Consider the following 22,964-nt stretch of genomic DNA (forward strand, 5'->3'; position numbering starts at 1 on the left):
TTCTGCTGCCTACATTTGAGCTCTGTGACAGCTCCCCTCACTCCAACACTTTGACCCTGACCTTTGATTCTTGACCTCACTTAAACCTTATGCATGACTCATGCACGACTCGGCACAGTTCAGTCCATTTAGGGCATCAAAGTGTGTCACTGCCAATCTAATTATGACAGCAGCCCCCCTTCTAGCCTTTTACTTCTTCTCACTTCACCACGATGCCCTGTGACTCAGCCTGGAGGAGAGGCTGTCTCAGTTACATATGAACCACACCGAACACAAGTGTCTGATGCAGCCATGTATGGCCTTATTATGTAATTCTAATAACATAGTAATTTACCCCATGGTGTGAACAGATTTGACGTTTGAGCTCTGGTTGAGTTGGATATCATTTGACTTTGACTACATAATGCTACAAGAGACAGTGAAACAGCAGCAGCTTTCTGATCTTTGTGAAATACATGAGCAGCTAAGACCTTGCATGCTAATTATTACTTTGGTTGGGGCCAAAACACAGCAGCTTGGGGGGCACTTTGAACTTGCAAGGAGTTTTTCCAACATCTGAACATTAAACTTAACTAAACTTAAAAATATGTGTACACAAAGAAAACACATTTTACCCATGATGAGGAAATAAGAAATCATGATGCAAAATGCTGCTTCCCTTTCTCTCTGCTTTTAGGAGTTTTCAGTTAGTTTGCAGCTGACACCACAAACCAAGATTAACAGTTTAATGGGCATCACCCCATTTAATGTTGGTATTTAGTTAACCAGAGCTATTTGTCTATGCGCATGTGCATGTCTTACATTTGCTGGCGATGAACTAAAGGGCGACAAGCCCCACATTTTTGCAATGAGAGCTACAACTGGCAGAGCAGAGAAGTGGGTCATCTATATGCCAACCGAGCAGTCAGGATCAAACTTGCATGCCTCTTGCTCTGCTTTTCAGCCTCCACAGCAGATAAAACAAGAGAGAAAGAAGAGGGGGAGGTAGGGGAGAGAGAGAGAGAGAGAGAGAAAGAGAGGAGAGAGAACACTGATGTAGATTGGTGAAGATTATAGATGATTGAGGGTGAAGGAAAAGAAAGCAGAAAACATAGTAACAGAAGCGACAGATGTTTTGATTTTAATCTATTAAATTGTGTACAGGATTAAGAATATTATTGGATTGAAGGAAGGCAACAAATAGGACATGTATAAGAATGTCAGAAAAGTCACACATAGTAGATATCTTGCTGTTTTCTACTAAGTGGCGCTATCTCGTTCTCCAGTTATTTCCCCTGTCTGTGACTGCTTAATAATAAAAGTAGTGGTTGTTCAGTGTGAGCAATGCAAGTACAACTGTTGCAAGAAAAGAGGGTGGCTGAAAAAAAGAGAAGGGAAGGAAGTGAATGGGGCCCTGAGATGGAGTGATACAGAGTAGGGAAAACCTGTTTCTCTGGTTGAATGCTACAACTGCTGCTAAACAGAATAATGAAATGAGGTTAACTGAGGAGCACTTTTGACTTCCTTTTACTCACGCTTATTGCACGTATCATTTATTATGTTGGGCGCCATTGACCAGCGCTGGCTTTAATGATGTTCATCAGCACAGAGCATCTCTTCTGTTGCATAATGCACTTGAAACACAACTAGTTAGACTGATTGTGTAACTGTGTCTACACATAATGCCAGTTGTACTTGTGAGTCAATATAATAGTCAACTAAATTCAACTCGATACAAAATCCAGGATTTCTGACCCTGGTCTTCTTCTGTGGTATTGTTCCTGTCCTAAACCCACACATGCCAGCACCAACAGTCTGGAAGAGATGGGACAAATGAGCATAATACTGCATTGCACTTAGTTTAAGGCTAAAACGTTTGCAGTGGAAAGCAATGTAAACTTAAGGCAGCATGGATTGAATGTCTTGCATGTTATTAAAAAAGTACTAAAATCTATGTCACCCAATGCAATTCGTCATGTGAAAGACACAACAACAAACACATTTAAATGCACTCTCTCCCAGCCCATAAATAAAAACACAACTGGTATTCATACACAAAGTCTGTGCATATCCATGTATGTAGCATGTACGCAGACATGGTCATGTAAATACTTCAATACCACACTCACAAACTCCATATCACTTGGCCCAAACAGCCAAAATACAAAATTAAAATAAAAAAACAAGAAATCCTCTTGTTTTCATTTTTGCAGTGACTTCATTTTAGCACAGTGAGGCCCGATCCAGTTTGAAGGTAGAATGGTTGCAGTTTTTTTCACTCCAGTTTTGAAAGTAGCCCCACCTCAAAGCAACAACTGGTCTTTTTTCAGAGCTGGTTTCGTCCTGCTTTCATTTGTCTCTGCCTGTTTTTTTTTCCTGTTTTTTAAACATAAGAGGAAAGAATAAAGAGGCAAAAAAGAAGAAAATAAATATCAAAGAAGGGTTAAAGCAGTGAGAGCTGGTGAATAGCAGGTATAAAAGAAGGGTAAAAAAAAAAGATGATACTGTTCAGGTATCCAAGGCCAGTCTGGTCAGTGAAACAGGTCAGTATTTGGGGGGGATGACCACCACAGGGTCACCATTCTTTGGCCGCCACATCAGCACCTGGGCGTCATTGGCATTGGGCTTGACCATGGCATTAGAGGGGATGGGCTCATTCTTGCCCAGGATCTGAGGCTGTTCCTGGGCGAAGGGCTCCTTTAGAACAGCCCTTTGGCCCAAAGGCCTCTCTGGGTCCACTTGGATGTGAAGTCGCATCCTCCAGCGGACTGTCTGCAGGACAAGTGTCTCTGAGGTGGCCTGGTTGATGGCCACCAGCCAGGTTGTAAAGCTCTGGTCTCGGTGGATGCTGCTAAGCTGAGGCACATTGCTGTCGCTGACCGGCACACCCCAGGTCACACTGGGGTAGAAATTGTCATTCATACTAACGTTGAACTTGCTGTCCTTCCTGGTGGGGCCTACGATGGTGCAGGTCTCCGTGGTATTGCCATACCAAGGGTAGTTGACACCATCTGAGTCGCTGATGGCCTGGATCTTGCCATCACGCAGGTCCGGCAGTTCCCAGCTTGACCTAGAAGTTGTAAGGGGATAGATGGATGAGACTTTACTCAGAAATAGCTCCTGGACTTTAGTTTTCTACACTAAGTTGACTTTTTCAAAACTCCTAACATACTGTAGTCAACACAACAGCAGTTAATGTCGAATAAACTGTAGCTAATTGGTCATTGCTTTGATACAAAAAAATCATTAATAGTTTTTCTCACTTAAACTCATTCTTTTAGAAGCCTATTCTGCACATGTTTAATTACTATTACTATTCTAAAACTATAAAAATTAACATTGAAATTCGAACATAACCCATTGATGGTGGAAGTTTAACGTTTATGATCACTGTCCAAATGATCATGTGTCTCTTGGATGTCTGGACATATCTGAGGAGGTTTCTAGGAGTGAAAGACTGGGTTAACTAGCAGTGCCGTAAATATACCTGTAGATACCTCCACATGTATCTTGAGTAAATACACATTTATGTTGTAATGCATTACAGAAATCATTTTGGTTTAGGAAAGTTGTGGTTCAGCTCAACCCATGCACTAAACAGTTGCCATTCTTGACTTTTACAATAACATTAATGATAATTATAGTCATACATATTGTAATGCTACATGTTGTTAGTGATTCTTTAAGAGAGAAATGCAGTCAGTATCATGGTACACAGTACTGAGATGTGTATGAAGTCTTTTGGTTGTGCTAAACTGGGTGTTAGTTAAGAGAAATGTGTAAGGAATAATTTCAGTTTATTACAACTTTGATCTTTTGGTCAAAGGTTTGGTCATCATTGCTATGGATTTAGATCAAACTGATGATAGTCATCAATTATTGTGGCAACAGACAGCAACAAATAAGCCAACAGCCAAAACCACTTCCTTTCCATGTAAAACTGGCAGTATTCTTATGTAAAATGTTGTGTAAATATGCATATTTGGGCAGGAAACAGTATGCATGAAGAAGTGCAATAAGCCAATGTTGAACCACAAAATATTCTGTAAAGTGTGAAGTGCTATTTCTTGACCTTTTAATAACATTGAAAGAAATGATGGCAAAACCTACAAAATATAAACCAAGTTGTAATAAATTAGAATTATAATGCACAATGCACCAGACTGAATAATTACTGCTATAAAAACCTCATTTCTAATCCTTTCTGTATAAATAGCTGAAAATTTGCATCTCATGGCGTGACAAGTCTCTCACTTGGTATCGCAGTGTATCTAACGACACATGACAGAAGCATGAAGTCGCCTCAAAGCCTTGCAGTTTGATTTTTCCGCCAATTTTCAAACTGCAGGGTAAAAACACAATACAGCAATGAAATATTGCGACGCACAGCATGCCACGCTGAACGACTAAAGTGATCTGGTACCACTGGTCTGTCCACCTATCGATTTTCTGCCCACAGCAGGAAAAAGATTACCTTTCACTCCCTGAAGCCAAGGATCAGCAGAATAGAAGAGATAACAGTGTGATCACCAGCCACATGACTTATTGCCTGCTTGGCTTGGCCTCACATTGTGATTTATGTATTCACCCAGGGGGTAAGATTAGCATGTCAGGCGTGATAATAGCAAGCTCATGTGTGCGCATGTGTGCGCATGGGTGCACGCGTGCTCTGGTGTGCACATATGCACACTTCTGTTCTGAAAAATCACATAATCCACTCAACTGATGCCTCCAAAACAATTTGCTGTTTCTAATCAGAGCCATGAAGTCAGACAGTGAATATCTACCTCCGACAACTTTTCTTATTTATCATTTGTGACCACATGACTTATACATATAAATCTTCAGCTTTTTAAAGCAGACAAAATGGCCTCTTTAGCATTTATGCTGAGCAGCATGCCATTTTCCTACAGGTGGCACTTTCCTTTAAAGGTTGAACATCAAACTGCCTGAATGTTGGTTTGTTTGTGAAGGGAGACATGGTTGTGTGTTGAATTGAAGTGAGACTGTCCCGGTGAATGAATGAATATTAAACAGAGCAGCGAGTAGTAATAGCAGGGGGGCAAAAAAAAGAGCAGACTGCCCACAAGTACTGTGAGGCGTCGTCTACCCACTGAGGAACTTTTGATTGCAACTGTAGAAAGCATTGCAGAGATATGGCTCACTTCCTGTTTGTGTCTTCACTGGCAGCTTTGTCACAGTTGAATGGTCTACAACAAGTGTGACAAAGAGATGGAGTTTTACTTCTTCAAAAAAACTAGTCAAAGGTCTGACATTGTAACTCGCGCGTGTCAGTGTCTCCCAACCAAAGTTACTTCAACCCCAGGGGGGGACATAGAAGGATTGTGAAATAGCTCTGACTAATTTTGTCATTATCATGTAAGATTTTAAAATGGATCCACATATTGAGTCTACTGTAACAACTGAGCACCACTGGTTGTTTGAATGAAAACTAGTCAGCAAGTGAACAGAGAAATCTAAATAGTTAGTTAAGAGTGGATAAATGGTTCAGAGTTATAAAAATAACATATTAACAGTTGGAATAGAGAGCTAATGGATGCAGCTTAAACAGTTATCTAAAAGTAATTGATAATGGTCGAAAAGCTAAGCTTCTGCCACTAGTAGTACAAACATTAACCAACTTAAACACTGACAATTCAAATGTGTGAAATTTCTTATTGTAACAATATCAGCTTATATAAAGTTAATATTAATAAATATACCAGATTTAAAATCAATTCAAATACTGATAGGTGTTGTTGATGAAGGGAGTTCATCTGATAGGGCTGTGGAGGTGCAGCTGATATAGACGGTTAGGAACCACTGCTCTAGAGGGTTGAAATTTCCTGTTCACCAATATCATGACATAAAACCTCCAGTGCCATCACCTCAACACAACGAAACTGACAAAAGGTTTGACTGAACCGATACCTTAAGCAAAAGTCACCAATATCTGCTTTTGTGCAACATGTAGTTAAGATTGCATCACATTTACAGCCCCCCCCCCACCCCCCCACCCCAAAAAAAAAACCCAACAAGAACAAAACAACAACAACAAAAAAGCGAGTGATTTTGTGTGATTCAGAGGTTTTGGCCAGTTGAAAGCACTGTGGTTATAACAAGTTTAAAAAGGGCTTCAGTGAGAAATTGTGTTTCTGCTGAGCAATTTTAATCCTGATTGAGCAAAACTGATGCGGAAACACGACTCATTTCCTGTTTGTGCAACTTTTGCCACACACATTCATTTGCACGTGGCAGGTAAAATGGTTTGGAGCATCAAAACTCTGTTGATGAGACAATTTAAAAGCATCTAAGAGAGACTTTCTTTCACAGGTGGTAAAGATTGGATCTGCTTTGCAGGAAGTAAAGAAATGGGGTGCTGATACAATCAATCAATCAATTACAGCGTGTGTGTGTGTGTGTTTGTGTGTGTAAAAACTACTACACTACTACTAAGACAATAGGCTGAAGCTATATTTTGTGTTCAATATGAAAGGTCATGCCCCATATTGGAATGAATATATTTATAGAATTTATTGCTATTTTTAGACAACTCAGAAGTCCTCATACAATCAGAACACACATTGGTATGTGTATCGGCATGTATGCCTGTTCATTAATAAACTCATATAATACAAACAATACAAGGCCGTACCACAGTCAAGCCATTCTAAAAGAAAGTGGACGACAACAGGAGTAGAGACAATGAATGTGTCCAGAATCCAAACTACATCATCCAAAGCCAACAGAGAAACCCTCCATATTACCATTCTCAGCTGTTCAGTCCAATTACAGCTACACTGACACTTTATTGCCATCAAAGAAACTACTTAGTATGAGAGTCTCAGCAGCGAGAGCAGACTCATCTCTTTTTAGGTGGCCTTGATATGCTCGTGGAGTTGTGCCATTATCCGCCTTCGCTGAAGGAGACGGCTGCTCATGCACAGGTTTAATGAAGTTCATATTTGAATATGTTGACGATGTATGAAGCAGATTTTTTGTGTGCGAGAGCTACAGCGGTAGACAAAAAATGTAAACATGTCACAAAGAGAGGATTTGACTTTGCAAACACTGCTGCAAATGTGGGTGGGTACATTCCAACAACCCTATATATACATATATACATATATATCTGTTGGTTAGTTCCAGCTTGTGATTGCTTGTGATTGCTGTTTGTTGATGGTTTGTCTGTATGAGCCATATTCAGACATGATTTTTGAGAATGTTAACTCTTAATTTTGTGATTGTTCACTGCAGTTTGGGTATGACTTCTCAGTAAAGCTGCTAATTGTCTTATTTTGGTTTGAAACATGTGTCAAAGTGCTGACAACCATTACTCTTTAATGCCTGTCAAATGCTGCTTATTGGCATTTAACCTAATATACACTTTTTCAGGAGCATTTAAATTCCTTTTCAGTTATTCTTCTTTTTGTTTATATTACATTTTAGAATTGGACATTTCTGAATGTGTCCGTGTTCCTATGATGGAAACAGAAAATTTCTAACGCGAACACAACATGACAAAAGAGCGTGATTATTAAACTTCAGCTAAATAAAAGAGTAAATATTCACAATAACATTGTGGAGTTTGGGTAGATGGATGGAAGAGGTGATTACTGTCAACACAAATGCAGTTTCCAAAAAGGCATCGATCAGAGTGGACTTTTAGAGAGTAATGGAGGGCTCTCTCTCATGTTCTCACCATCTCTCTCTTTCTCTCTCACACATACACACGTGCAGGGCCATACTGGGGCTGGAGAGCTGGGGAGGGGACCATAGTCTCTCTAATCTTAGATGTGCAGCACTCAAACATTCTCTGCTGCAATGTCTATAGATAAAGTGTATTCTGGTTACATGTGAGCTTGTGGTTGGCCACCAAAGGATATAAAACGAACGCTACTTGTCTAGCATGTGTGAAAGTGTCACACACACACACACACACACACACACACACACACACACACACACACACACTGAAGGACAGAGAAACAGAAACCACTTTAAAAGAGAAATAAAGGTACAAAGATTGAGAAAGACACCAGTTCATAAGCATGCTCCATCATAAGCATGAAATTGTTTGTGTCTTGTTTATAACCACTGATGCAAAAAGAATTGTGTACTGACAAGTGAGGGCTCTTAAAGGTCAGAGCAATTACTTTCCATCACAATACTCTCATATCTGTCAGGGTTTTTCAGTACTTTCTAGCCTATCTCTGTAAATGTACATCTCAAATGTGTGTGAGTGTGTATAATGTGAGGAAGTGTATGAATGCGACTGTGCTGACTGGTGCTTATGTACAGCTGGGAAACCCTGATACAACTGTAGACAATTAGGAACATTTCCCCTGAAGCATAATTTTAGTATTATTAAACAGGAACTCCAACTGTGTCATAACTCAACCTTTAAATGTTCTCTTCTGGTGGATGATACTGACTCATTTTCCTTATTTGGCAATAAGTACTTTTAAGTTTATCAAACGCATTAAATCCTTTGTCTGCATAGCCTAATATCTGGGTTGGTTTATGGTAGATGCTGTCGGTCTAAAATGTTTCTGTGTTTGGGTGAAAGCATTTCTCTATAAGTGTCTTAAGTGATATGCTTTAATCAGAGTTGGAGAGTTGAATGGCACAGACAAAATATAAGTAAACCTATTCTAAAATACAGGAGCATCACCATTTAGTTATATTACTTTTTCATTTAGTTTCTAAATATAACTTATGTGTGATGGATAAAGGGAATCACCTCAGTGAATCCAGAAACATTATAAAAGTGTAAAAAAAACAACAACTAACAGACACACAAGAAATGTTTGTTCAAAGCTATTTAATTCTTCTTGTCTGTCAGTATATCTCTAATAGGTGATTACAGAATAATCCGAATATTTGCATAGTCTCTTTAACCCATGATGACCTCATGACCTGGTAACGTGAAGAGTGCTTTAATGGTTCAACGTAACCGAGCCAACCATGTTTTAAATTATATATAAACTGCCCTGAATTGACATGTCAGTTGTAGCAAGTTAACATACCTAGTATTAATCAGTCTTAGTTTTTAGTTTTTTTTATCCTTATTTCTCATTAAGAAGCTGCCAAACAAATGTGCTCAACACAAGCTCATCATGATCGCCAAAGCCTGACCACAGAATGAAACGAATAGACACCGTGATACTCACATCCCTTTGTTTCCATACGTGTTGTAAAATTCCATGTGGTTACAAGCTTGAATCCAGCCGATGGTCCATGTCTCTCTTCCGGCTACTGGTGGCACCAGGACACGGGCAAAAGCTCGGAAGTGCGGTGTCCTGTAGCGCAGGACCACGCTGGATGACTCGTCGATGCTGGTGGGGTTGGAGTCGATGGAAGTGTTCACCTCCAGGACGATGATACTGTCTCGGAAACTCTTGGGCTTACACCTGATACTCTGGATACAGCCCATTGCATTAAATAGCAACACAATCCACAACAACGTCCAGAGGTCTGGAGAAGGAGAAAGACGCATGGGGACAGCAAGAAAATCACCAAAATTGGATCATGTTTCGCCCAAAAAAAATTTGCTTACTGTTATAAAAGGCGTTTATTCATAGCAGATTGTCTCATTAAAAAGCCATGCACCTTTGATCCAAAATTACTGTCAGAAAGAAGAGGGCAGGCCTAGAAAATCTTCATATATGTAGAGCGCATCATGCTTTCCGGTGCGTAAAAAGCAACTTCGCCAAATAAGTGCAGATACAATAACTTTCCTTATCCGAGCACTTGTGTTTTCATGCTGTCAAGTTACAACTCATTGCCTCCTGAATGCGCACAAATAGGCTACATGAGCTTTTGGCAACATGCATCCACTGGAAAGGTGCGCGTAAAAGGTTCAGGTTAATTATGAGCTAAATAATTAACAAAAAGTACTAGCCTTACAGGTTGGCGTCATATTCTCTCTCTTTTTGTCATAGGCTCATCCCTAGACTATCATCCAATGACTAAAGCTATGTCTGGTGACAGGAATTACATACAAAAATGTCAGGCAGTCAGGTGTGACACTCACACTGCATGGAGCACCCTGGTGTCCATTTAATCCGCAATAGTCTCACTTTATCACAATAAAAAAGTGCAATATAACGGTTTAGGAGCGTACGTTATTACGTCAATACAACATGTGTTGATTCATGCAAAGCAATTGCATGAATTGTCGTCTATTTTTAGCCGACCAAAAAAAGACAACATGCAAAAAGAGGTCTACCTATAAAACAAACCACTGGAAAGTCTCCAGTGTCTTCAGCAGGGTGAGATCCCGGAGAAATTCAGCATGAACGGCGGCTCACACAGTTCTTCGGTCACAGAGGTATTTCCGTTGTCTCCTTCACACCGGCTCCCGTTATTTCTCCCCAAATTGCTGCTAATAATTTCACCGTCCCACACAGAGAGAGGTAGCATTTCCACTGACATTTAAATCTGCTCGAGTTTGAGACCGAGCACCGCAACATCCAAAGGACACCGCCGGGTCAACTTCAGCACCCATTTCACCGGATCCATTCTTAAAATTTTAAAAATTAAAAAAAATATCTCTGAAGGGAGAAGTGACAGCTGTCACATAGTTCGTCCGAGCCGACAGTTGCGGTCCTCTCTGTGCCGGGATGCAGCTCAGCCTAAATTCCTGCACAAGCTGTCATTCCTCCGTCCCATCGCGGCCACAGCAGGTTCACCCCCGCTACGCATTGGTCTATTTCAGCTGCCTGGGAAGCAGCTTTATTAAGTATCTTTGAGACGACATTTCCGCCCTGGGGCGCTGGCATGCTGGGAAATGTAGGCAGAGCGACTTGTGCTGGTTGCGGTAAATTACGGAGCATAATTATTCTAAAAGCTGCACGATGTTATTAAGTGCATCTGCTCACGAGGTTAATATACAGTGTACATAACGTGACAAAGGGTCAGCCTCTTATTGGACACTTCTGTAACTTATCTGCACTGAGCTGCATTCAGAGCCCACAGAAAACTGAAATGACTCAACATATGAATTCGTCGCTTTATATCATCTTCTGGGATGATGATGATGATGATAACAACATTTTGTAGCATTTTGTCCATTGACTTATCCCTTTTATAAACATGTGTTCAAATAGGACTATGCTAATCAATTAGGCTATTATTATGGGTATTTGTTTAGAGCTATTTATTTAGAAGGCATTATGAAGAAATTTATTTAGAAGGTATTATAAAGGCATAAATGTATTATGTAAGTATAATCATATTATATTAAGTAATAATAGAACTCAAATGATTCACTGATCAAAGTAGTCACAGATTTATTTCCTACAGTATTATTGAGGCTAAAAGAAGGCTCATCTATTAATTATTTCCCTTCTAATAATAACTTCACATGTGATTAGTCTCTACCATAATCAATATGGTCACATCATATTTTGCACAGGAGAGTGAGTTGATCACTCTCCTGTGCCAGTAAGTATACCAAAAGCTTTTCTTCTTAGTGATCAATACGGCTATTTGTCTTCTCCATAAAACAACCTAAAACACATTTATTTACACTAGCAGGTATTTTATGTTTTTTGTCCACTTTTAAAAATCCCCTCCGCCTCTGTAATGACGGCAGCATGAAGGCGCGCCTGTGTTTAAGCACCTTGGAGAACTCCTCTCCTCCACAGAGCGCACCGCAGAGGTTGAATCGGAAACGTGCGTAAATTACGTCAAATCCGCACGGGAAAACCAGATGCTGCACTGCCTGGGCTGGCTTGTCTTCCTCCTTTGTTGATGATTTTTGCTTTGCCTGTGAACTTTTTTTCAGTTTTGATCTGCATCGCTTTGTGCTAGAGCCCATTTCTCCTCGCTGACAGGAAATCAGAGGTTTTCCGGAGGATGCAGGAGAGATTTAGAGTGATACTGTACGTGTGATTCATAGCTAGGTATTCTTCGCCTGGTAAGATGACAACACCGTGTCTTGCGTTATGTCTTGCACATTTTCAATAGCTGCTGGATGAAACACTCTCGCAGTGAAGCACCGGCTCGCAGTGTGCTTGTGCAGTACTGTGGCGTAACAAGATGCTTATGCTGTTATTTTATCTCCATGCTGTAGATCGGGTTTCACTGGATTGGTCGAAGCAAATGCCATTCAACACAGTCTCCCAGCCTGCATGGGTCGCGGTATAAACAGCATGGCCATCGCGCATTCCAGTGTCTAAATATATCTATTAAGGCCACGGGAGGGGGAGGACTGGTGCTGTGGGGGTTTATCCTGGGACATTTTACTGTCGTGGTGAACTCGCACCACTTGAATTATCATCCGGAGATTGGCAATCGGTTGTTGCGCCTTCAGAGGAGAAGCCAGCCCTATATTCAAACATGCCCTCGAGTTACAATGTGAGATCCAGGGCGAGGGAGAGAAACAACGTCCTGGGGAGACCTGAGTTCATGTCCCTGAACCAGCCGCCCATAAGAAGCGGAGGCCCATCTGAAAGCCGAGGCAGTACAAGGCGAGCCGGTCAAATCAAACACCAAACAAGCCAGTCATGTGAAGAACCTACCGACAGCGGCAGCAAGGACAGAAGAGAGTCCGGCAAAATGCCAGAGGAAGACTGTATGCAGCTGAACCCTTCATTTAAGGGAATAGCGATGAACTCCCTCCTCGCCATTGATATCTCTCTGTCCAAGCGCATGGGGGTGTGCGCCTACACGTCGTCCTCCTGGGGAGGCTGCCGCTCCATGGTCGGCCTGTTAGCACTTACAGGGCACGGCATCACGTGGATCATTGGCACCATAGTGTGTCTCACGAGAAGTAACACTCTGGCTGGGCAAGAGGTCCTGGTCAACCTGCTGCTTGGTAAATGCCACACGACAATCATCAATCTCTCCAAATCACCGTAACTACAGCTCATCCCTAAAATGCACCATACACGTGCGCGCTGAGGCTGCATGAAACAAGCACCAATAAAGCTCGCATTCTTCTTTGAGCGTCTTTGCATGAAACTTATGCCCATTCACAGCATGACATCACACTGTCAAAAGTTGCATAGACTTTCAGCCTGTTTTCTTTTCACCTGCTGTGAAATCAGACAGATGTGCCAAACCTCACTGTGTTGTGACATGCAAAATTACACTTTCTCATAAGGCATATTTTATGAAGAGTTTATAAGCCATTTTTGTTATTAGTATGTCTTGTATTAGCCTATTGCTTAATAGATCAAGGAAGGAGGAAGAGACCATTACAATATAGAAACCTTAAAATTGTTCTCACAAACGATTACTGCTTTGTAAAACACAAGTAGTAGTAGTAAACTAAAGACTTAAACCCCATTATAAGGTTTGACTTATTAGAAAGTGGTGCTAGTTTGTGTTTTCAAACTCATATCCTATCATTATTATTGACACTTCATTATTGGGCTGATTGGCACATCAGACTGATTGTCGCTCAGCAACAGAGAAGAAAAAAACTGCACATTCAGACTATAACAGAGGACAAAGACAGCATATTTCAGTTTTGTGCAGTAATGTCTACATCAGGGGTTTTCAAAGTCTCAGACTGTGGGCCTCCCCCCCAAACAAAGCTTGGAAAAAGATACCTATGGCATCATGATTGTTATTTGATCCCACAGACACGCAACAATTGAGCAAGATAGCCGGATATTGCTGTTTGACATAACATCAGACTACACCAAATACATAACATAGATCTTTCTAAAGGCATTTATTTGCTTCTGACTCTGAGAAAGTGAGAAAAAATCCCCAAAACTACTGTATCTAAGAACTGTATTTTTAACAAATCACACATATTAAGCTTTATATGTGATCTCCTTCTGATAACTAATGTAATAAATAATATCAATTATTTTTTAACTTCCATTCACTGAGCCTCCCCTGAAACAGTTTGGAGCTGCCCAAGGGAGACCTGTCCCCCTACTTTGACAACCTGTGGTCTACTTTATGTATGAAAAAAGATGTTTTTTATGTTGCAGTTTCCCTGTGCTTTTACAATCCCCCCACAGTCTAATGCATTGTCCCACAATAATACCTTTGTGAATCTAATTTTTAACATCATCATCTCATGAAGCTTCTGTTTAGTCTTTGTTGACATTATGTCAGAGAGGTGTTAATTTAACTCCACGTTACTGTATGTGATGTACGGATATAACACATCCATACACTGCTTCAGAAATGCAAACATTCAAAACGGTTATTCTTTGCAGCACTATTTTACTCAATTACATTAGACTGCATGATGGTTCATGATATTATGTTGACTAGACGTGTTCAGCCCATGACTGTACTGAATCACTGTTGTCAGTGACAGAATCAGTAGCTTTTAACATTGAACTTTACAGTATGTGACTTCCAATAAAAGCTTGTTAAAAGGCTGCAAAAGCCAAAAAAGCTACTATAAAGTGATGACTATAACATTGCTTTTATAGTCCTAGTTTTGTACTTAACTGGATGTTAATGGTGTTGCAGTGGTATGAATGATGAGTCACTTAGCTTAGAAAAAAGTGAGCAAAATCCATATAGTCAGTGACTACAATCTCGAATCACCACTGTTTAGTTTTTTCATCCTTGTGCTGAACCTTCTATGTGCTTTATAGTTTGAGCTGTAAAAACAAGACGCTTTGGATCAGTGCTTATTCAGCAGTTGAAACATTTAGAAATCAAAGTACCCCAGACATTAGTAATTTATAGTTTTTATTTTAAAGGGTTTTTTTCCTTTAGATCCATACATAAAATATCACTATGCTATTGTTTGTGTGTTTCTACTAATTGCAATATAATAGTTTAAAGTAGCAGTACAGCACTATTTACCAACATAATTCTGCAGCAAAGAGCATAGGCTGCATGACATGTTTTTTTTTCCTGAGGGAACTGTGGGTATTTGTGTGTGTGTGTGTGTGTGTGTGTGTGTGTGTGTGTGTGTGTGTGTGTGTGTGTGTGTGTGTGTGTGTGTGTGTGTGTGTGTGTGTGTGTGTGTGTGTGTGTGTGTGTGTGTGTGTGTGTGTGTGTGTGTGTGTGTGTGCGTGCGTGCGTGCGTGCGTGCGTGTGCCTGCCTGCCTGCCTGCCTACATTCGTGCGTGCACACATGCACAATCTCGGCCTAAAAAGATTATTGACCAAAAAGTAGTACAAATCTCCTGGCTGTAGCTACATTGAGCTCTGATTGGAAGCCAGTAAATCTCTGGATTTGGGACACTATTGTATTGTGCGGGGGGCATTGTTGAGTCCCAATTGCTTGTACTTTATTTATTTGCTGTTCCAGGATAATTTCTTTTGAGGTCTGCCTGGAGAAAATCTAGGAACATACCAAATGCTGGGTGGGGAATTAATATTTAATGCTGGCTGAAATTGTGTTTTGTTTTTACATAACAGATAAGAAATTAGCCAAGATGTTGGGGTTAGTTTAATTCAGTCCACTGATTAGAAATATTTCCCATGCAGTGTTTTGAAAACACAGTGTAGTGACTGGATCTGTCCAAAAAATTCTCCTAAAGCAGACCTTGACTGGATGTTCCCATCCTTATCAACCTCAGCGTGGTGTTTTGTGGTCTCTGCTTCTGTGTGACTTACAGCAATTATTCTTTTGAGTTGCTCCATTTCTCAAAAAAATCTGTGTTTACCTCACTTAATGCATCTCAATTCAAATTGTGGGGAAGATATTGATTTTTGCTGTGGATGCTTTAGGCATCAGAATGGTGCTAAACTGACATTGTTCTGTTTGCAGTAATGATTCAATGCTTGAACCATCAGTATCAAATTGCTGTTCTATCAGGCATTTAAAAACTTGATGGAAAAAAATCAAGTTTTTTCAATCATGGAAAACACCACCATTGATGGGAAAAAGTCTAACAATTTAGCTACATTCAGTTTTGAAAATTGTCACCGTTTTCTACCCTGAGTTGATGCCCCACACTTTGCATATACCATCAATAGTTTTGTTAACCAAAAATCTGAGTTCCAGGCGTATATGTATGAGGAGGATTTGTGATATCACAACTAGTTTGGAGCCAATCATTGTGGTGTTACAACTTACAAAAACGTGATGTGGAAATTTAAAGCTTTTGCAATTAACAATTTGCATAGATTTAGGTTTTTCAATGTGGGGGAAGGATAGATGTTGTTTCAAGGATTTTTAAACAAAAATAACCAGGGAGGGGATTTTTAAGTTTTAAAGTCACTTCTTTGAAAAATGTGTCCGATATAAAAAGCTTTGCTGCTTATTGCAGAACAGCACTGCAAGTACACAGATTTAATTGCATCAATATCATCCTTTAAACAGAGATTAATGAAGTAGAGTTTGGTGTACCTAAATGCCCACCTTGTACTGTAGTTGAGGCCTGTGTGGATGGTGACAGGAACAAACAGACATGATGAGGCTAGGCTCACACAGCTGTTGCCGTTAATTTTTCATTATGCTTGATTATTTAGCATTATGTTTCAAGGGGCTTATCTGTGTGCATCTCTTGTTTTTCTGTTAGCAACAAGAATTCCCTGATACAGTTATTGAAGTAGCTTTAATCAATATTTGACATTGACGGTTAATGACCAGACCAGTTATATGTGACAGGAGTTGCTTGTAGTGTCAAACCCACAGGGAATTATCACTTCATCACTTAATTATCACCAATTCTCTTAAAGTTTTGGCTCACTCCCACAATTCCCAGCTCCCAACTTTCATGAACATTGCTATTGGCCACAGAAGGCAGCTGTTTCCAGCAAACAAAGTTCTAAAAACCCATTGTACACCACCCCCCAAACAGAAAACTGCAGACAAATTAAGTTAACGTGTAGCTGGTGAACATAGTGGACCATTTAGAGCAAGCAGGAGTTGGTAGAGACCAAAACAAAGCCAAAAACTAAATATTGGGCATACAATCATGAGGTCGACACAAGCAAAACTCAAAGTGAATGCTAATATTGTTCCTCATTTGCTGGATGTGTAAATACACAACTTAAAAGGTGGTAATACTACATGTAATGTTATGTTTACAGCTAGTTTCCACTGCCCTCCATTTTCCAAAAAATCCGTTATTACAGGTTTAAATAGACTGATTTAGCAAGTTTTCATATGCAATGTACAACTTTTGTATCACTGTAGAAACTAGACAGATGTGCAAAAACCTTTATAGGATAAGATAATAAATACTTTACTGTTTCTTTAGTGAAATTTTTCTTAAGTTCAGTATCTCTGCATCAAAAGACATTTGTACATTCAACAGAAAAAAACATACTCACCCAAAAAAACAAACAAATAAAAACAATTAAAAAAAACAACAGTTAGATGACAGACTAATCACTCTCTCACTCTTGCTACAATTTGAAAGAAGAAACTCAGAGCAGACAAGGCATAAGTAATGGTGTTAGTACCCCTTTATCTTAGCCTGGCACAACTAGAAATAATGGGCATTGTGGGTTTTGTCACAATACAAGTTGACTTGATCAGTCATGCCGATATGCCCACACCTGTTGCACCTCTTTGGAATGAGTTTCTGTTCTCAATATAGCAGGCTTGAACAGTAAACCTGAGCTCAGCATCCCAGGAATCTGACTTACTGATGCAGAGTGTTTGTGTGGTTTTGTGCGATCAATAACTTGGGGCTGGTTTCAAACATGTCATCATACTGTGCTGAGTACAGTTGTTCTGTCTGCCCTGAAAATATTTCAAAGCCCAGAACACTGAAAAACTGTCTACAGAGACAACACACACTGCAGAACAAAAAATTGAAAGAAGTCACACAGTCTGGCTGCACAACAGGGTACAACTTTGGGAAACACTGAAATTCTTCAGGAAAAATAAGGTAAAAACTATTTGCTGCTGTGATCATGGATGTTGAAGGGCACCGCAGACAGTCTTGTCCTTACATCTGATAATATGATGTGTCATTGCTTGGCTCACCTTCTGCCTCAGTACTTTTGAGATGTGGACTGCCAGGAGGCACCGTGGGGCCCTGCAGCAAAGTCCGCAACTGTCATCACTCACATCTCACCAGTTTTATTGTCTAATTCTTTTTTGAAGTTAAAATAACAGTATGTCAGGACAGCAAGTGGGCGACTGGAGTGAGAAGAAAGGCAATATAACCAACATGTCACCCAAGTGATAGTTATTTAGCGCAGGCTTGGTTGAGTGTGTTTGAAAATGGTAGACTTGAACAGCAGTTAAAGATGGCGATGGTACAGATATTTTTAGGAGTGCCATGGAGCTATAAAAGGCATCTGCAAATGTTTGGTATGTGGACTCAAAGCAAATGCTGCTTAGTAGTGTATTATTATTGCTGGGCAGGATATCTCTTTACATATGACTATAGTTGTTTTCTGCTCTATTTGAAGATCCCGATAAAACACATTCAAACCTACTGTTGCTGTCCATTACTCTCATCTGTCAATCATCTGCTCATTAGTATTGCTCAGTAATTCACTGTTTCACTGTCTACAGATTTACAAAAAGCACAAATGGAGTACAATGGATTTCATAATTAGTCCTATAAGTTCAAAGTTCAGAGTGATGCAGTTACTCTGTTTTGGGTGATTTCACTGTCCTCATGAAAGTTTTTGTGCACAATTTAATGTGATTCATTTGAATAGGGGAAAAAAACAACAATGGGAGGGAGTGGGTCGTCTTCCACAAAGCCCACCATGTTGCACCGCCATATTTCTACAGTAGCCCAGAACAGTCAAACCAAACACATGCTCTAGAGAGGGCCTTTCGTGTTTTTCAGGTGTTTTGCAGCCACTGTAGGTTCTCCTATATGCTTGAAAGGGGAGGGTGAGAGGTATTATGTTGGTTGCAATTTTGGAATCTCACCACTAGATGTCACTAAATCCTACACACTGATCCTTTAAATACATGAACAGGCTCAAAGAGGTAAAACTATGCAACATTTCCAAGAAAAGCAAGATTAAAGAAAAGTGCAAAAGTGAATATAAATGTCTCAGTTTTTCTTCTTTTCTAACCCATTAGTCATCTGACAACCCTTGAGATTTATCTGAGGTGTGTAATGTATGAAGTCATTGAAACAAACTTCACCTCATCAGTTACAAGTGGTAAATTAACCATCTAAAAATTAAATATATAATACCACTCACAGGGTCCATTTTTCTACATTGTGTGTACTGTTTGATTTTTTTATTGCATTTTTGTGTTATTGTCTAACTTATAGCACATCAGCAAAAATGTAATCCAACTCCCATTTTTTTTGTGATAGCCCTCATCCTTGACGTCATGACTGTGGCTGGGGTCCAGAGACTGGTGAAGCGCAGAGGACCCTGGGAGATGATGCCAGGCTTCATGGACTGTGTCGCCATGGACATGTACTCCTTTCCTGCTGCACATGCCAGCCGGGCTGCCATGGTCTCCAAGTTCTTGCTGTCCCACCTGGTCCTGGCTGTGCCACTTCGCATCCTGTTAGTGCTCTGGGCCTTCCTGGTGGGCATTTCCCGGGTGCTGCTGGGGAAACACCATCTGACAGATATGGTGTGTGGCTTTGCTCTGGGCTTGTTCCACTTTAGTTTGATGGAGACAGTGTGGCTCTCATCAAACACCTGCCAGACTCTTATTTCCATAAGCACCTTCAGCTGGAGCCCATTTTTCTGAGCTTTTGATATGATGATAGAACACAGGGCTCATTTGATACTTGCAATGTCAAGGACTAAGGTAGTTATTTTTGCAAGGGTCAGATTATTGCAGGTTGTGAACAGAGAAGCATTAATATTTGGATGCAGATGTTAGCTTGCATGTAATGCCTAAGACACATCAGGCTTTAAAAATTCTAGCATCTCCAGTCAAACTCACACGCAGCTAAACTCCTTCCTCATTTCAATTACAATAAGTACTAACAATAAAGGCAAAATTAAGGCAACTGCAAACTGACAATGATTTAATGAAAATGTGCATAAATAGGAAGATCGAGACTTAGATTTTATACGGTCTATTCTAATTCTTCTTGTGCTTCTTCTTCTTTACTACTTTACTTCTTTGTATGTTACCTCTTCATCTTCTCCCAGTTTTTTCTTTGAATATTTGTGCTTTTAATTGAGTTTTCATTGGCAAGTAAGATAGTGAAATACTTGAATAGTGTTGAGCACTGGATATAGTTTGGTGTAGGGCTGTAATATTGGATGTAGCACTAAAACATATAAGGTAATTGTTGTTTGGATATTCCACATTGTTTCTAATTGGCATGGCTATTACAATATGTTTGTATCTTCCTGGTGGGATTCTGTTCTTTAAACTGTACGTTTATCAAATATGAACTTATTTTAGATTATGCTGAATTTAGCTGTTTGTGCCACACTTGCACAGAATTTAATATTTTTCTTATAAGGTTAAATGTAATTTCCTACAATTTATTCTCTAATGAGTTTAAAAATGTTTTTATATACAGTACATGTATCTCTTCAGTGCTTCACATTAGCCAAACTGATGTTTAAGATTTGTTCGTCAATGATACTGATTATGTGCCCCACTAAAGAACTGTGTATGGATGCCAACATATGAAACAATGAAACAAAAATATCTTTCTTTTTTCAATTTAGTCATAATTTCTCTTCTTAATGTGTCATTGATTGACTATGAAACCAAACCAGCAGTTTATTTTGTTGGGTTTTTTTGTGCCAAAACTATTTCAATGCATCGGTTTGGTGTGTAAATACAGTTTTGTGTACATTAGCTTAGTTTATTATGTAAAAGTATATCATGTTTTTACTTCTGTTTTTCCATCTCATTAATAAACCGAGATGCTTTGTCAGCAAAATGTGGATGTCTTTGTATTTGTATTTGTATTTTGCTGCCTTTTTTGTGACCATACATAATAGTGCAAAATCTTTCAGGGGTGTGTTGGTGAAATTTGCTATGTGTCAGCTAGACTGAGAGATTAAACATAAAGGGAAGAATGTGTTAGGTGGACCAGAGCAGATGGACCCAAATGCAGGAGACTGCAGGCAGAACAAAAACCAGGACATAAATTCAAATTGAACTGATGAAACAACAAAGAACGGGTGACATGACACAAGGCCAGGCTTTTAACTGATTGGTTGGAAAGACACAGGGAGCAGGGCAAGGCTAACGTGACTGATGCGGGGCAGGTGTGAAGCAGGGGAACACATTGCGAACAGAAAACCAAAATCCCCAGAAAACACAATGTACCTAAGCGCAAACTTTTCCAGAAGTCACATTAATACAACTTAAATAAGAGGCTAAAGCTCTGAATAACATAACTATTGTTTCAGCGCACTTGAGCACTGAAACAAGCAAGTCAATGTAGAAAGCAACAGTCACTCAAGTGGTCCTATAACCTGGAACCTCTCTTATCTGTCTTTCTTCTGACTCAGCACAGTCTTAAACATGCAGAAAAGCCTGAGGGTATCTGGTGGACTGGTCGAAGGACACAGAGCCAGACTGGGACAGAAACATCAACAGAATGCTGTTGATGAATTAGCTGCATCCTACAGGAAGTATGACTGCCACTTCATCACTTCAAACATCACATGGACTATAAAGCATCACATGGTGCAACCACATGTAAATGTACTTCAAATGGAGCAGTACTGTTTCCTGACTTCAAACTAACATATATCATATCAGTTTAGTGCAATGATGCTCCTACAAGAGTGTGCAAAGTTGGAGTTCACTTGACATAAAACCTTGGTTGTTTGTTATCAACAGATGTGTTTCAGTCTTTAGCATAAGGTTGACTGTTAACTGCATTAATATAATTTTTAGACCAAATTGTAACTGAGATATAATCCAGCAGCAAACATTCATGTGGAGATGCAACAGTAGCTCTTACTGTCTTTAAAAGGTTATGTGTCTTCACAGCCTTTGACTCTGTTTCCTCTCTCATCACTTTTACCAATGAAAATGTGACAGGAAACACCACCAGTGTGAGGGGTGTGCTCTGAAACAGTTCAAATAGCAGGAACTGAAACTGCTTTAAAAATAATCTCTGGCAAAGAAAATAAGAGGGTGTGAGTTTTAATCTCTGTGCAAAGGTTTCAGGAGTCAGAGATGTGTTATCTGGTTGTGTGTGCATTGTAAAAGATCAGAAAGAATGAAGAATTAAATGAAGCACATTTGCTCAAAAAAACAATATGCATTGATTCATCATTGTCTAGCATCAAGATCTAGCTTGTTCGGCCAGATGAGAGGAGCAAAGAAGAGTGCAAAGAAGAAAGATATGTCCTTAATAGGATCTTGCAAGTAAAGTACAAGTTTAAAAGAAAATGGAGAAGGTTTTTTGTCCTAATCAGGATCAAACACTTGACACTTTGACATTAGTTACCAATGCTGCACACTGACATAGTGTATCTTGAAAATCAGGTTGATTTGAAGTACTCAGGTTGAGCTGAAGTTAATTTGTTTTTTTAGTCAGTCAGTTGTATGGTTGGTTAACCATCTAACACATTGGTACACAACAATTGATACAATGTCATGAAATTACATGTAATCTAATTTGGTATGGACAAATGCAATTACCAGCATTTTTAATGACTTCAAATGAGCACCAGTGTTGCTGTGCCTTTGTTGGATGTGTAAGGAGGCAACAACGTACATATAAATAAAATAAACTTAGTATTCATTAACTGTTTGGTAGCACATACTGACTTCATGAGATGGGCAAATGATTTAGCAAATGATGGCCAGAGTTCCTTAAAATTTACAGTGGACATTCATCATCTCCAGAAGATGATTCTTCATGTTTATCAGTGCCACCATCAAGACAAAGTTTCCAAATAAACACAGTTTAGACTCTGAGTGTCTGTGCTGTCATGCTATAACCAGGTATTACATTACAAGTTCATTAACCAGCTATTGCTTTGTGGCCAAAGACATTGAGAGACATCACAAAATCACAGCTTGTCTCATGCAGGATTGTTTGATTTTGTGCCAAAATCAAGGTCTTATCCGCTCTGCATAGCATGTACCCAAAATATCCCTGTGAGTAAGTGCTGATCGTGCTTGCAGGATTGTTTCTGCACGATCCACATGCACTGAATTAACAGACACCACA

The 22,964-nt window shown here is 39.7% G+C and overlaps 2 protein-coding genes across 3 annotated transcripts; one reads left to right on the plus strand and one right to left on the minus strand.

Annotated features, from left to right (window-relative positions):
- Positions 1–1,631: 1,631 nt before the first annotated feature.
- fam78ab (family with sequence similarity 78 member Ab) lies at positions 1,632–10,673 on the minus strand. 2 transcript variants are annotated; one of them, XM_053340012.1, is made up of 3 exons: positions 10,211–10,673; positions 9,153–9,456; positions 1,632–3,049 (listed from the first exon to the last, which is right to left on the minus strand). In XM_053340012.1, exons 2-3 carry the CDS (start codon positions 9,413–9,415, stop codon positions 2,524–2,526), a joined length of 789 nt encoding a protein of 262 aa, XP_053195987.1. In that variant the 5' UTR covers positions 9,416–9,456; positions 10,211–10,673; the 3' UTR covers positions 1,632–2,523. The 2 variants fall into 2 exon arrangements, with proteins under 2 accessions (XP_053195987.1, XP_053195986.1); XM_053340011.1 differs by lacking the exon at positions 10,211–10,673 and having other exon boundaries at positions 9,153–9,926.
- A 1,651-nt stretch (positions 10,674–12,324) lies between these two features.
- LOC128380410 (inactive phospholipid phosphatase 7) lies at positions 12,325–20,702 on the plus strand. The gene is made up of 2 exons (XM_053340220.1): positions 12,325–12,802; positions 19,161–20,702. Exons 1-2 carry the CDS (start codon positions 12,325–12,327, stop codon positions 19,547–19,549), a joined length of 867 nt encoding a protein of 288 aa, XP_053196195.1. The 3' UTR covers positions 19,550–20,702.
- Positions 20,703–22,964: the final 2,262 nt, after the last annotated feature.

This window comes from Scomber japonicus, chromosome 19, assembly GCF_027409825.1.
Source record: "Scomber japonicus isolate fScoJap1 chromosome 19, fScoJap1.pri, whole genome shotgun sequence".
Taxonomy (NCBI): domain Eukaryota; kingdom Metazoa; phylum Chordata; class Actinopteri; order Scombriformes; family Scombridae; genus Scomber; species Scomber japonicus.